This window comes from Choristoneura fumiferana, chromosome 14 (genome assembly GCF_025370935.1).
Source record: "Choristoneura fumiferana chromosome 14, NRCan_CFum_1, whole genome shotgun sequence".
Classification (NCBI taxonomy): Eukaryota; Metazoa; Arthropoda; class Insecta; order Lepidoptera; family Tortricidae; genus Choristoneura; species Choristoneura fumiferana.
The window spans coordinates 8,135,124-8,149,722 of record NC_133485.1 but is presented as its reverse complement, the minus strand read 5'-3'; the positions used below and the strand labels follow the sequence as shown (position 1 = coordinate 8,149,722).

Here is a 14,599-nt window from a genome sequence, read left to right as displayed (position 1 = left end):
CGCCACCTCGACCAGATACTCATTGTGCTCCGTCTACGTCATATGCAAGGTTCGTTATGGACTTAGCCGCGTACGGATTAAAGTCAGCCGCGGTTTGAAGCACTCGCCTGTTGCTTAACTTATGGTAGCTTCCCACAACGCTAGTTGTGTAGATTATCACGCGCCGCAAAATTACTGACAACCATGCACCAAGGACAAAGCTCTTGCAACCCTTGGAGTTAAGTACCGACTTACCGTATTTCGTCAATGTTCTTGTTGTTTCCCAGGTTTCGAATAATCCAAATAACCAAGTTGAGAGGACATTTGCTGACATCATGCGGTGTTACCGCCAGCGACCACTAGCCGACAATCATGTATACAGATCAGTTCTCATCAAACAGGGCTCCGGAGATAGTAAGTTTTGGCAACTATTCAGGCTAACATCTTATTTATACTCAGTTTGCTTCATTATTTGTAGCGTGTGAAAATCTTGCAGGTTCCCCGGAAAGAGGAGACTTAATCAACTTTTACAACAAAGTTTATGTGCAATGTATGCAGACGTTCGCGCTCCGGTTTACTGGCAGACATATGAACGTGAGTAACGTATTCACTTCTTACTAAGAAGAGTGGTCTGTTCCGTTACATAAGGTTTTTGATATTTTTAAAATCAAGGACTGGCTTGTAACAGCGATGACAATGGCAAGTTTTTGATGATCACAAGATACGGTAATGCCCTTTTTTCGCCAGGCAATTTACTACGTATAAATAAGTTAGTATTGTTTTTATCCATAGATCTGTGCAGCAAACATGAAGGTCAGTCCTATTTTCTACTATTATTATAGTACCTGTTGTTTTTAGGGTTCCGTAGTCAACTAGGAACCCTTATAGTTTCGCCATGTCTGTCCGTCTGTCTGTCTGTCCGCGGTTAAGCTCAGAGACCGTTAGTACTAGAAAGCTGTAATTTGAAATGAATATACATATCAGTCACGCCGACAGTGGTACAATAAAAAAAGTAAAAAAAAAACAATTTTTAGGGTACCTCCCATAGACGTAAAGTGGGGGTATTTTTTTTTCTCGATACCCCATATTGTGGTGTATCGTTGGATGGGTCTTTTAAAACCATTGGGGTGGTTGCTCCCCCCCCCCAATTCAGAATGGTAGTAAATATATCCAATTTACAAGGAAAATTATAGCGGCTAAGATTGCTTCAGAATTATTAGTAGTTTAAGAGTAAATAGCAGCCTAGTGTATAATATACCTAAACTTGAAAGATTCAGTACTGTGTTACGAAATCCTTAAAAAAATATTATTTGATTTTTCGTAATGGCTACGGAACCCTATCCTGGGCGTGTACGACACGCTCTTGGACTGTTTTTTTTTCGTTAGTTATGTTTTATAATAATAATTCTTTTTGCCGATTAATGTCGCTTTTAATATCGCTAAATTGCGTGAGTATACTCACATACCTATAGATACTGAACTGAGGGACCATTAGTCGTTACGGCCTTGCGCGTGATAGGTTTATTTAATCATTTAACCGATCACAATGGTGCAAATATCAAAGTTGTCAAATGGTCCTCACGATACTAGCGCAACTAGCCTGTCACAGAAACCCTCATTGCGAGTATCCTCAGAGCCTACGCTAGCTAGCGTGGGTGCACTGCGCGGGCGCACGCCTGCAGGTGCGGGTGCAGGTAAAATCCGTCGCACGCGATGCGTGCAGTTAGCGCTGCTTATACTATTTTTCAATAGACGTTCACCCGCTCCGTGCAAACTGCGTCAGCTAGCTTCGGGCCTCAGATAGTGTTGCAGAAAAATCGATAGTTTTTATCGAAAAATGCTATAATATCGATAGGGATAGACCTATCGATTTCTTTTTTAAAGCAATTTTAACGGTAAAAAGCAAAACTATCGATATATTATTATATTGTGCAGAAAATTACGAAAACTTTCAATACTATTGCTTATATCGCTATATAGTCTATCGAAAAAGTATCAATAGTGGAGTATCGAGCGTCAACACTAGCGGCTATTGTTTGTTGTCGGCAGGAGTGCGGGCTGTCGCCGCTGCCGGCGGGGCGCGGGGACGCGGGCAGCTCGCCGGGCGGGCAGCGCGTGTCGGAGCGCCACCAGCTGTACGTGAAGCCGCTGACGTCGCCGCCGCCCGCCGCCACGCATCTCACCTACCGCTTCAGCCGCAGCCCCGCCAAGGTACTGATGCTGATGCTGACTCACCTAATTATTTTATTAATTAATTTTAATAAAGATCACTACCTAAATCTGTTATTATGAAAACGCATAAGAAACCTTTGAACTAAAAACAATTAATTTGCTCACCCGCGACCATGTATTGGATACACGAGTATGTATGTCTGTACAACAAATGTGTCAATGCAGCTCCTCCACCTCTACAGCTATGTGTGTAATCGTTCACTTCAACTCTCGAGGCACACTACCTATAACTATCACCATACTTTGGTTTAATCACACGATTGTTTTTTAGTTCATTGATATGAACCTCCACAAAGTCACGCCTGATTCAATAAATTATAAAACAATCCTTACAGCAGCTACAGGTTGTTGGGAATTTTCACAATAAACGCGTACCTTTCCAAGAGCACAATCGATTCCAATAGTTAAAAAAAAATGTCCCAAACAAAAATGACAGTTTTGTGACTCTTTTTTCATACACTCGGTATGGGCGTCACAAAACTGACTCATAAAATTTGTATGAAAAAAATAATTACATTTTGAAAGAAAATGTACTCTCTTGTCGCAGGATCTACACGCGATAAACTCGATGGTGTCGTGCGAGGTGGGCGGCAAGCGCGCGGGCGCGGCCAGCGGCGACGTGGTCAAGCGCGCGCGGCTCGGCGTCGGCGTCGCCGGCGTCGCGCGCAAGCTGCAGGGGCTCGTGCACGACCGCCAGGCTGTCTGACTTGCTGCACCGCTAACGACCACCACGCTTTCAGGTACTCGGCCGGCTCCTACCTGTCTAACACACTTCTTACTGTCACATGGTATAGGACGAAGGTAGAAAGAGAAGGTGAATGCTATCGCGAGCATCAGTGCGTTAGACAATACGGCCTCAAGACTACCTCGTGTCTTCAGCAAATGCGCAGGACTTTATCGACGGTATTATCATTATCATCAGCCGGAAGACATGCACTGCTGAACAAAGGCTCCCCCTTAGAATGCCTTCGCCACAATGAATGACAATTCGCCACTTCCATCCACCAGTTGCATTTGAGTTGCCATCCATCTAGTCACTAGATTGTAGTGGGAGGCCTGGCAACGCTTAGTCTTCCGGTTCCCGGTCGCCATTCGAGGACTTTTTCCCAGCAGTTATTTTTTCTTCGAGCGATCCCACTTCAACTTGCATATTCTTCGAGCTACGACGACGATGATTCATTCATTATAAACCCACTATTGACAATCTTTGAATCATATCCATTAGGCACTTTCGTTTGGACCTCTTTTGAGGCCTGTGTATCTTCTGTTCACGCGCACTCTTTTGGGAGGTTTATTTTTGGAACCACATGCATGAAAATTTCGAAAATGGTGAAGAACTGAATGGATGAAAATTCACAAATCTGCCCCCTGAAGTGCAATAATCCCGCGAAGCAATTCGGGTCACTTATGTTTTCAAATTGTTTATTTATACGCCGCCGTTGTTTTGTTTCCAGATCCAGTTGGCCGCAGAACTGGAACCCCAACATTATGGGTTTATTTTATTTCAGTTATTAGTTTTGGCAATAAGATTACCATGTTTCATTTTAATTGAAGAAGGCGGTCGATTTTACGAACAGCACTATTTTATGGTTGTTGTGATCACAACCTCCAGTCATATTTATTCGGAATTACGAACCAAAAACTGTTTGTGGCTCTCTAGTGTTTTCACTAATGTAAAATATTAATTGATAATCGCTAACTACGCGACATTGTTGTTGCATTTGCATCTAAATCCATTTGCAACTAAGCTAACTTTTTTGCATCTTGTTCCTTTTCTGATTCAGAATTTTTGGTTTTTCTTCTTTATATTTTTGTATTGCAAATTTCACCACAATGTTACGCAGATAGCGATGTGTAAATTACTTTGACAAAAATTGCTTAAAAGATGATTAATCAATTTTTTTAATATAAAGCTTATCATATTGTGACTTGTTACGCCTGTGGCTGGTTCCAAGTAATTGCCCACTCGGTGCTAAACTACCGTCCGTCGGTTACGTTACATCGGCAAGAATCGCGCCAGTCGAACTGACACTATGAACCATATTGATCTCATCTCTTATTTATGTTGGTTATGATATAATAGATATGCCATAAACTAAACTTGCTCATTGCTAATGTAAACTAAGATTAAGTTAAGAATTGAGGAAATGGCTGTGTCAGATCAGGTAGTATAAGTTCATGTATTCGCGTTTCATGAATTGCCGGCGACCGTCTCTCTCGAGAGCCTACTCTACTCCAAGTTTTATCAAATGTATACTCTTCTAGGCTTAGCTGTGACAAATTTAAGTGCGCCTAGTTATATCATGAAATCATGATTTTATTTTAAATAATCACAATTTATAACACAAAAAGTAGTTTCTTCGTAATTTGACGAATTTGAATAGTTTCATCAAATCATATTTTAGTTTTCTTAGGCAAATGATAATCACTTATGCACTGCCTAAATATTACTTTTATTTCAGTAAAAATCTATTCATTTGCTTCCATATTGATTTTATTATTATTAGCTTGTAAGTAATCAGAGTAGATGTTAAAATCAAATCGTTTTAACTTTTATCAAAATTAAATGATTGTATATTTCGGACATAACCATTTTATCATGTATTGTACGCAGAGTTTACTATTTAGAATTAGTAAAAGACGTGTATGTAAAAGTGGCCTTTTATTTTTGAGATAAATCACAAGCCCTCTTTTTTGCCTCCGCATCCATTACTACAAATCTTCAAATATTATCCTAACATTAGTAATCCTTATAAATTATAATACAACACTTATTTTATTTTAGTAATATAACTGACTTTGACGACCAGATGGCCTAGTGGTTAGAGAACCTGACTACGAAGCTTGAGGTCCCGGGTTCGATTCCCGTGTCGGGGCAGATATTTATATGAAAAATACGAATGTTTGTTCTCGGGTCTTGGGTGTTTAATATGTATTTAAGTATGTATCTATCTAAATAATTATATTTATCCGTTGCTTAGTACCCATAACACAAGCTTTGCTAAGCTTACTTTGGGACTAGGTTAATTGGTGTTAATACGGTATTTGACTACTCCTGAATTTGCCAGGTCTTATATATTATAATGAAAATATAGGTATACAGAATGTGTTTAGCGAAGAGAAAACATAAATCAGTTGAAAATTAGATTTATAGTGATTTTTCGAAAAATCTATATACCTGTCTCTTTCTCAAACGCTTTTCTCTATGCAGCAAGTATGGCGCTACTAGCGTGTGACGTCACATGCCAGTATGTCTTTCTCTGTCTAATCTTGGATTTCAAACCTTTATAACTTTGTTATTTGCAAAGGTAGCTTAAAATTTGTTTCTCTATTCGATAACAGGCATTGTAAAGTTTTAATTTATAATACATATAAAAAATAGTCAAATACCGTATTGTCCCGTTATATTTATTTATTTATAACTGCACTCAATTGATACATAACTTCATAATACTTGTTGTATTATTGAAGAATTTAAGCTTATTAGCTTATTTTTCTCCTAATAGGGGCCCTACAATTTTATTCTATTTGATACCCAACTATACCAATAAACAAGCAACGTTTCATAATCTACGTGCGTTACACAAATATCCCCTTTAGTTTCATGTTTTCCTATTTGATGGTGCCGTTGCGTTCCATAAAATATCAGACATGGTCTCTTAATTTAAAAAATGCAATGAGACTATCAAGCAGCCTTCATGCCCTTATCACTAACTATCATAATAGTCGACCTAGTGGTGCTCCCATGCAATTTTTATATCCTGTTAGATAACATTTTTGTACCAATGAGGCAGCGTTTAAAATATCTAACAAGTTGTAACAAAAGTTATAAAGTTTTAGACAATGTTATCGTGTTTTATAACGTTATATAACATTTATAACAGCCAATGTGGGAGCACCATAACGACTGAAGTTGGACGTAAGAGACTTGACACAATTTATCAAATTAAATATCTGTGAAAAGTCGGTATTAGCTAATGACAAATGCCAACAGATGTGAGAGAGGATATTTCTGTCATAAATTTCCGATGTTAAGGAGCGGCCACACCGCTGCTTTAAAAACGGTGACGATTTTTTCCAATCAGAATCGATACAGACACAGCTCCTTTTGTGTAGTTTTAGCCCTTCGGGCCGATGCTAACTTAACATAACCTAAACCTACCTATGTTTCTGTTCTGTGTAGACTCTGATTGGTAAAAAACGCTGCTGTGAAAATAAGCTTCAGTAAAAAAGCATATTGGAAAAAATGCGAACGGAAATTTTGCTACTAGGAAATAGCGATTTTGGGAAATTGATCTAACAAACCATTTAAGCAGCGGTGTGGAAAGCATGCAAAAAAAACGGTGCGCATACGATGCGTCACTGCGATCCCGTACGTCACCGTTTTTTGAGCAGCGGTATAGCTGCTCCTGCGACAAGTATTTTTGGGTAGCTCTACGAGCGTTTCAACCGCTATCAGTTTCCTGTCGCTTCTGAAAAAATGAGTCAAGTAGAATGGAAGGATTTTATAAAACGATATGGTGTGCATGCGGTAAAATTACATTACAATTCATTAAAATTTCTTGCCTATGGACTCATTTTTTCAATATATGCGAAATGGAAACTAATAGCGGTTGAAACGCTCGTAAACTACCCTTTTAACATTTAATAAAAGTTCCATAACCACTCACATGCTTTGAATTTTGAGTTGAACCCTCCAGTCGTTAACAAAATAAGAGCGTTGACGGCAACTAGAGTCGTCAAAAGCATGAGTGGATAAGCAGTTATATATGTACTCTTTGATAAGCAGTAAATAGTCATTTAATCCAACGACGCCCCTAGCGACTCAATAGACGCGAGATACTGTGTATCTAGAGCAGCCTTTCCCAACTTTTGCAAGGACACATACATTGTCACTTAATGAAGCTCAATCCCCATCAGTCTGAAAAAAATTATGGCGATTTTCTTATGTTATAATTATAATACAAGTTTTGAATAAGCATACAATTAGACCTAATGAGCATATTTAAAATTACCGCGGCTGGCCATGGGTTAGAAATGACCGGAGGAACGGACCTAGAGCAAAGAGTCGCTGGAGACTGAGTCGTGCCTTGCGGGGGCGAGGGCGGAGGCGTGCGGCGGCGCGGCGCGGGCGCGCGACTGGGGTCAGGTGGCGCGGCCCTTGCCCTCTTTGATGGCGATTACGTAGCGCTGCGCCACGCGCTCCGGCGGCGAGTACCCGTCCGCGTACGACGAGTCCTGCAACCAACCAACCACTACTCTTGAAAACAAAAAAAAAACACATTCATTTTTACTTATTATTACTTTACTTATTATATTATTACTTATTTTATTCATTCATTAATACAAGTAGCCGCTTGGAGTAACACACCCTATCAAAATGTAATAGCAAAAACCCCTGCATTACCACTTGAAGTGAAATTAAAGTCGAGGAAAAGCGACGTCTACGAAGAGTCTGGCAGCAATCTCGCCATCCGCTGGATAAAAAAAGACTCAACAAAGCAATAAAAGAGCTGAAAACTATGCTTAAGGAATCCGCCAATGCCGCCTTGAAAATAAATCTAGAAAACATGTCTCCTACTAGAAATGATGAGCACTCCTTGTGGAAGGCAACCAAATATTTGAATCGACCGCAACAATCTTTCCCACCTCTCCGATATCAATCCTCATGGGCAAAAACTGATGCAGAGAAAGCTGAAGCCTTCGCAAATCACTTAGCAAATGTGTTTAAACCAAATGACAGCAACTCTGACGAAACTGAGCTGGATTGCACGCTTAACCAAGACTTGCAGTTGTGCCTGCCGATCAAACCAACATCGCCTAAAGAAATATGGAAGGAAATAAAGCTTTTAAATTCCAGTAAGGCGCCGGGTTTCGATTTGATCTCTCCCCGAATTCTAAAAGAGCTTCCGAAGAAAATGCGTGACCTTTCTGGCTTGCTTGTTTAATGCCATATTTAGGCTATCCTACTTTCCTCAACTGTGGAAGATATCGGAAATTACAATGATCCATAAGCCAGGAAAACCTGCTCATGAAACGGCATCATATCGGCCCATTAGCCTCACACCCGTTCTATCAAAAGTATGGGAGAGGATATTTCTGGCCAGACTTAAGAAACATATGGATGAAATCAACATCATCCCAGACCACCAATTTGGTTTTCGGAAATCGCATTCTATAGTCGAACAGGTCCACCGTGTGTACAATGCTGTGAGACAGGGGTATGAGAGAAAGTTGTTCTGCTCAGCAGTCTTCTTGGATGTTCAGCAAGCGTTTGACAAGGTTTGGCACAAAGGACTGTTATATAAAGTGAAAGAAAAACTCCCGCACTCGCTTTTTCTCATCATCGCGTCGTACTTGTCAGACAGGTCATTCAGGGTAAAACAGAATGATGCGCGCTCATCACTTCACCAGATACATGCTGGCGTCCCCCAAGGTTCTGTCTTAGGACCGGTTCTGTACAATATTTTCACATACGACCTTCCTGTCTCAGACGGAATCACAACTGCAACTTATGCTGATGACATCGCCCATATCGCCAGTCATACAGATCCAGCTTCAGCCAGCTTCAATCTCCAACGACTCCTAAACAAGACCTATGATTGGCTCCAGAAGTGGCGTATTCGTGCCAGTGCGCAGAAGTCCCACCATATCACCTTTAGCCTAAGGAGAGGAGACTGCCCACCCGTGCAACTTGGAACCGATGTGCTACCACATTCTGAATCCGTCAAATACCTTGGTTTCCATTTGGACAGACGACTAACGTGGAAAATTCACATCAAACGCAAGCGAGATGAAATCAATCATCGGTTCAAGTCCCTTTTCTGGCTTATGCGGCGAAACTCTGCTCTGTCAGTTGACAACAAATTGCTGATTTATAAATCGATTCTAAAACCAATTTGGACATATGGAATACAGCTCTGGAATGTGGCCAGTAAAACCAACATAGTCTGTTTGCAACGTGTACAGAATACAATCCTCAGGGAAATAATAAATGCGCCGTGGTTCACGAGAAACGAGGAGATCCACGAGTACCTAGGCATGTCAACAGTTGCGGAAGAAATTGAACGATACAGACAATCTCATGCTGCTCGCTTAGCCGTGCACCCTAATCCTTTGGCAGCACAGCTGCTGGACATTGATAACAACGTTGTGAGGCTGAAAAGACGCCAAGTGTTATAAAAGGAGAATACGGCAATGGCCTTATTCCCATGCATGTCATGAATCACCCTCACCTAATCCGATTAAAGTCTTTCGACTGATTGCGGATACAAGAAAAGGAAAAAAAAAAAAAAAAAAAAAAAATTTTTACATTTCTTGGGACTGAGAGCATTCGACACCCCACAGTTCCAAGACACAGCTCTAGTAAAAAACCACTACCTGGGCGACCGAACCATTGTCGGTGGAACGAGTTGGTGGTACTACGGGGAAGAAGAGCTACGCTCGGGCTATTTAGATTCAGTTCTATCCATGTTCTTTCATAAATTGTCAGTCAAATTTTTCATAACTGTTGGACCGGTTAAGGATTCAGCCTTTGGTGAACAGGTGTAATACTTACCTCAAACAAGACCTCATAGGGGTCAGCCGCACTAGCAGGCAGCCGGTTCACCACAGCTCTGTAGAAGCACGTAGTCTGCGGGTACAGCGCCATCACGACGGCGCCCTTGGGGAAGAGCGCGTGTTCGTCGGTGCGCGGGTCGGCGCGCATGAGCGGCAACGGCACCACGCGCCGCTTGCTGAGTACGTGCCGGTTCTTTTGTTCCTCGTCGATGTCGTCCACCTCGTATTTGCCCTGCGCCGGCAACCAGCTCACTACCTGGTTCAAAGGACACTCAAGTCAGTGGAAATTCACGTGATTTTATAGTGATTAGTACTATTAGAAATCTCTAGTCGTTGAAAGAGATGTTTACTCAAATTATGCATTGGCATTAAGGGACGTGTTTTTGCTGCTAAAGCGCGGCGGCCAAAAGGTTAACTTACTTATAACATCGAGGATAGTACAAATCCGCGTAACTACCATTGGATAATTACGCGTATCTGCTAAATTTAGCCCTTTCCAATTTTTACCACAAATTCGTTGAAATAATAAGTATAAACAAAATATGAAGTTAAAACCATCCCCTGTAAAACTAAACGTAGTGCAGATAAGCGGTGTTTACGTGCGGTAGATAAGCACGATGCTGATGTTGATGTTATGATCACATTTTGATTTACACCTACATAGACCTAGATTCTATTCTGTGCCTAGGTGTCGTCAAATCTTGGAAGTGGAATTTATGCCACTTTCATTAAGTGTACATGACTTAAATATGGCGGCGGTAAGATATTTTAAGCAAGGCTCTATGGATGGCCGGCCACACACTAAATGAGAAATTTTAAATCAGCAAAAAAAAAACAATTTTGAGAGTAGGCCTGTGCCCAACAGTGGGCTGGGATGATGATGAACTTATGACAACTAGTAGACCGCTAACCATGACCGTAGCTCTAACCTCAGCCAATATCCAGTTCTCCTCCTTGTCGGAGACTCTAACAAGGGCAGCGACGGCGTCCCCTGCACGCGCTACATGTCCCGTGTCCGCCGGCACCGCGCCGCAAAGCTGAGGCGCGCGCTCCCCTGGCCGCCCCACGTGCAGTGGTAGAGTCTGTGCAGCTGTTAGCAGCATCTTCATGAGAGCTCCGCAGCCTATTGTCTCCTTATTGCCTGCGTGGCGGGCCTGTAAAAAAAAGGTAGTTATTTACCGTAAATAATTGCATTGTCTGCTTTGAAACCTTACTTTTCACAAGTATATAATAAATTAATAATATAACAGAGATGGTCAACTGGTGGTCAGTGAGAGTCGATCATAACAGAAAGATACATTTTTGTGCAGAAATAAATACCTACATACCTATGTGCATAATGGTAGATTGCAGTGTCTAGTCATTATAAATTAGATCATGGATTTAATGAAGTTGGTCACCCCTGAAATATCATCGAGGATTCTATCTATTTAACAAATAATTTCCAATTTGTAATCTAAATTCTTTGAAATAAAATAAATATTAAATAATCAAAGTAGTGTATAGAATTTACATAATTAGAGAGTGGATTTGAAGTAGCGATTACAAGTTTAATATGGATAAGACAAGTGAAGTACAAGCAAGTATTTATTTTTCATTTAATTATGTTTGAGCTGTATAAAACTCCTTTAGGGTGAAGCGAAAATGAGTCAACTCAATAAAACTGAATGCAGCAGAAAAATTGCGGCTCACGACTCAAAAATTATGCTTGCCTGGCTTGACCCTAAATTAGAATAAAATATTTTTCTTTACATGTAGTTTGCTGCAAGAATAACATTTATTGAATTGCAAAGTGGTAAGTAAGTAATGAGATTACTGTAAGAGTAAGACTGATAAACAACATATCTAATAAATAAATCTATCAATCTATCTTACCAATCGCACTAGTCATATCCATATTAAAAACTTGTAATCACTACTTCAAATCTGCATTCTATACATAATGGTATAACTAACTATCACCTATTAGACATTTTAAGTTGATGTACCATCAGCCAAATAAGTGGTCTATAAATTTTTAAACAAGTTCTTATCGGGAACACCCAAATACTCCAAAATATTTTATTCCAATTTTGCTAATTCCGATTTTCAAAACTCCGATTTTCACAATTCCTAAAACATATAATTCCAATTACTTAAAAACACGAAATTTATTTTTCCGAATTTCAAAATATCGATTTTTTTAATATCCGATTTTTAACTCTGAAGAATGAAAAGCACGAAATGTTATTAGCCCGAAGTACAGTATTCCGATTATCAATTTTCCGAAATGACTTCGCTAATTCGGATATATGACATTCGGCAAAATAAACTTCGTGGTTTTAATAATCAGAATCTTGATTTCGAATCACGAATTAATATCCATTTTTTTTATTTTTATTGTTTAGTCGTCAATTAGTTTATCAAAAAAAAAAAATTAAAATCAATCAATTTAGATAAATTGACCTGCATACTTAGGTTAGGTTAGAATTGCGACAAGGCGAGAAGTGCAATAACTGCGCGGAATAGGAGCTCCGCCAAGCGGTGCTCCGACGACCTTGTGTCACATTGCTGAAAATCAATAACAGTAAATACTGTTTTAGGCCAATCTAACCTACATAGCTTACGTTAATAAGTCAGGACATATTATTGATCTGTGTAATGATATTCGGAATTTTGAAAATCGGTATTTTAGTAATCGGAATTCGTATTTTTGACATTTCGGATTATTATTGAGTCAAACTTCTTACATGGTTTATTAAAATTCAGAATTTTGAAAATCGTAATTTTAAACCCTACCTATTTTTTTACCTAATGAGGTATTTTTAATTTTCGGAATACCTAGTCATATTATATTAGGAGTTTAGAAACATTCGGAATTATTAAAATCGGTATTTTGAAGTTTGTGATTCCAACTTTCGGAATTTAGTTTTTCATATTTATGTAGTGTACCCGTTCCTATCAAATTAATATATTGCTAAAGTAGAACTTTCAAGTTGACAGATCCGTCTAATTGGCATTATTGTTTTATGACATGCAAATGATTATCAACTTTAGGGTGGTCGACTATTTGGCTGATGGTTCATATGTAAAAAATTAAGAAGAGAAGTTTGTAAAGCAAAAATTAAACCTGAATTCGCCTTTCGTTCTTAATAGTCCGAATCTCATATATCCGCATAAGTGCAGCTCGAAGCACCCTCTCCTCCTGTTCGGCAGCTGTCAGTCCTGCTTTGTATAAACTTTTCAGCTGCATCTGCTGGAAAAACATGAACATCAAAAAAATTTTGCAAGAAGGGATTAATAGAGTATGACTTTTGTAAACTCAGGGCGGAATTGAATTTCTCTAATGAAAATAATGGTGAGTGTTGCAATAACAATTCCTATGTAGCAAAGGTGAAATGAAAGCCATTAAAAATGTCCTTTAGAAATTTTACCTGCTGAGAGGATCCTGAGGAGTCTTCATTGGAAGGTGGTGATTCTGCAGCCTTTTCAGCTCTGAGTATTGAGTCAATGCATTGTTCGTTGCGGCCCCTCTCGGCCTCAATGTCATAAATAAGTCTGTGTAGTGATCGCAATCGTTCCTATCAACAATACAAGGGCACTTAGGGCAGAAATTAAATACGTATACAATTCTTAACTGGTTATATTTATTTAACTGACTGATGAAAGAATTAAATCACCTGAACTTGTTGCGCTGCAACATCAGCGGTTAGCGGCATTGTCGGACAACTTGGCGGACAACTTCCAACTCAAATATCCTACGTGCAGCCAAGTACAACACACAAATACCTGAATGAAAGACATTAGAAGATTAGAAGTTACATTACTTAGTTCGTATAAAAACCATTTTAGGCGTTAATGAATTGGAAATAATTTTACCAGGATAGCAATTTCATGCCAAGTCAAACTTATAAGCATTAGATTAGGTCTTATTTATTATTGTATTGACAAACTGCAAATTTGTCTGTAAAAAAAATTTTTCACGTAATGAACGAACGATGAAATCTTGATGAATGAACGAACAAAGGTGGAATGAATGAACGATTTTGGACATGTATGTATGTATGCCTTTGCATGCGTTTTTTTTTTATTGGCAAGACTTGAGCTTTTATTTAAGGCGCGGCCCCATGCAGTCGCTCGACGCTCGTTTCCAGTGATAAATCTGGTCACATGGCCCCATTTTGAATTTCCCGCGACTCAATCGGTAATTGCTAGTCGCTCGTTTGCAATCGCTCGTCGCTCGTTTGCAGCGACCAATCTGGTCCCGTGAAAGTAGCGTCGTAGTAGCGAAAAAAAGTAGCGTTAAGTCGCCGCGTTGAACAGCAGCGTTAACATGCCGGCTGCTTGGAAAAAAATGACAATGTTTGTTTGGAAATTGACGAAATGTCGTTTATTTACAAGTACCAAAAATGGAAAATACAAACTGAGATATGGATGAACAGAAAAACCAGAAAAAAAGACCAGCACTGAGAATCGAACCCAGGTCCTCAGCAATCCGTGCTACGTGCTATAACCCCTACACCACTGCTGGACAGGAATCTAGACACGAATTTTTCCTATGCATACATATCAGGTTGCTTATTTCTACTATGCTACTTAAGCAGCAGCACTAGCGACATCTATGTTTCGTCGAGAGACGCCACATTCTTTCAGAACTAACCGCTCACCCATACAAGAGATGTCGCTACTAAGCAATCAAATTCTGTAAAAGTAACAAATTTGGAGTTGAAATAAAACATACAAAAAGACTCCAAAAAAAAACCAATCATACCAAAAATGGGTTTATCAGTGTCAACACATTGCTGCTTCCCATTTTGAAGCTCAACATTTTCAGCTTTATCGCTATATA

General features: G+C 39.6%; 2 protein-coding genes across 3 annotated transcripts in view; one reads left to right on the top strand and one right to left on the bottom strand.

The window, feature by feature from the left end:
* The window catches only part of LOC141434990 (retinoblastoma-like protein 1), a 16,498-nt gene extending 11,633 nt beyond the window's left edge, over nt 1-4,865 (top strand). Inside the window, 5 exon segments of the mRNA XM_074097485.1 lie at nt 267-393; nt 476-573; nt 2,029-2,190; nt 2,759-2,951; nt 3,666-4,865. Of these exon segments, the coding sequence (XP_073953586.1) occupies nt 267-393; nt 476-573; nt 2,029-2,190; nt 2,759-2,917 (546 nt within the window). The 3' untranslated portion in view covers nt 2,918-2,951; nt 3,666-4,865.
* A 751-nt stretch (nt 4,866-5,616) lies between these two features.
* Sgf29 (SAGA-associated factor 29) lies at nt 5,617-13,732 on the bottom strand. 2 transcript variants are annotated; one of them, XM_074097491.1, is made up of 7 exons: nt 13,630-13,732; nt 13,431-13,539; nt 13,185-13,331; nt 12,881-13,006; nt 10,701-10,925; nt 9,770-10,027; nt 5,617-7,449 (listed from the first exon to the last, which is right to left on the bottom strand). In XM_074097491.1, the coding sequence occupies exons 2-7, from the start codon at nt 13,467-13,469 to the stop codon at nt 7,357-7,359; spliced, it is 888 nt and encodes a 295-aa protein (XP_073953592.1). In that variant the 5' UTR covers nt 13,470-13,539; nt 13,630-13,732; the 3' UTR covers nt 5,617-7,356. The 2 variants fall into 2 exon arrangements, with proteins under 2 accessions (XP_073953592.1, XP_073953593.1); XM_074097492.1 differs by having other exon boundaries at nt 12,881-13,003.
* Nucleotides 13,733-14,599: the final 867 nt, after the last annotated feature.

Bases quoted from the DNA above. Each gene is read 5' to 3' on its own strand.
- Sgf29 (XM_074097491.1), bottom strand. From the start codon at position 13,469: ATGCCGCTAACCGCTGATGTTGCAGCGCAACAAGTTCAG. The intron at 13,007-13,184 runs GTAAAATTTCTA...ATGTTTTTCCAG, and splicing joins CCTCAGGATCCTCTCAGCAG to CAGATGCAGCTGAAAAGTTT. The intron at 7,450-9,769 runs GTAAGTATTACA...GGTTGGTTGCAG, and splicing joins CCTATGAGGTCTTGTTTGAG to GACTCGTCGTACGCGGACGG.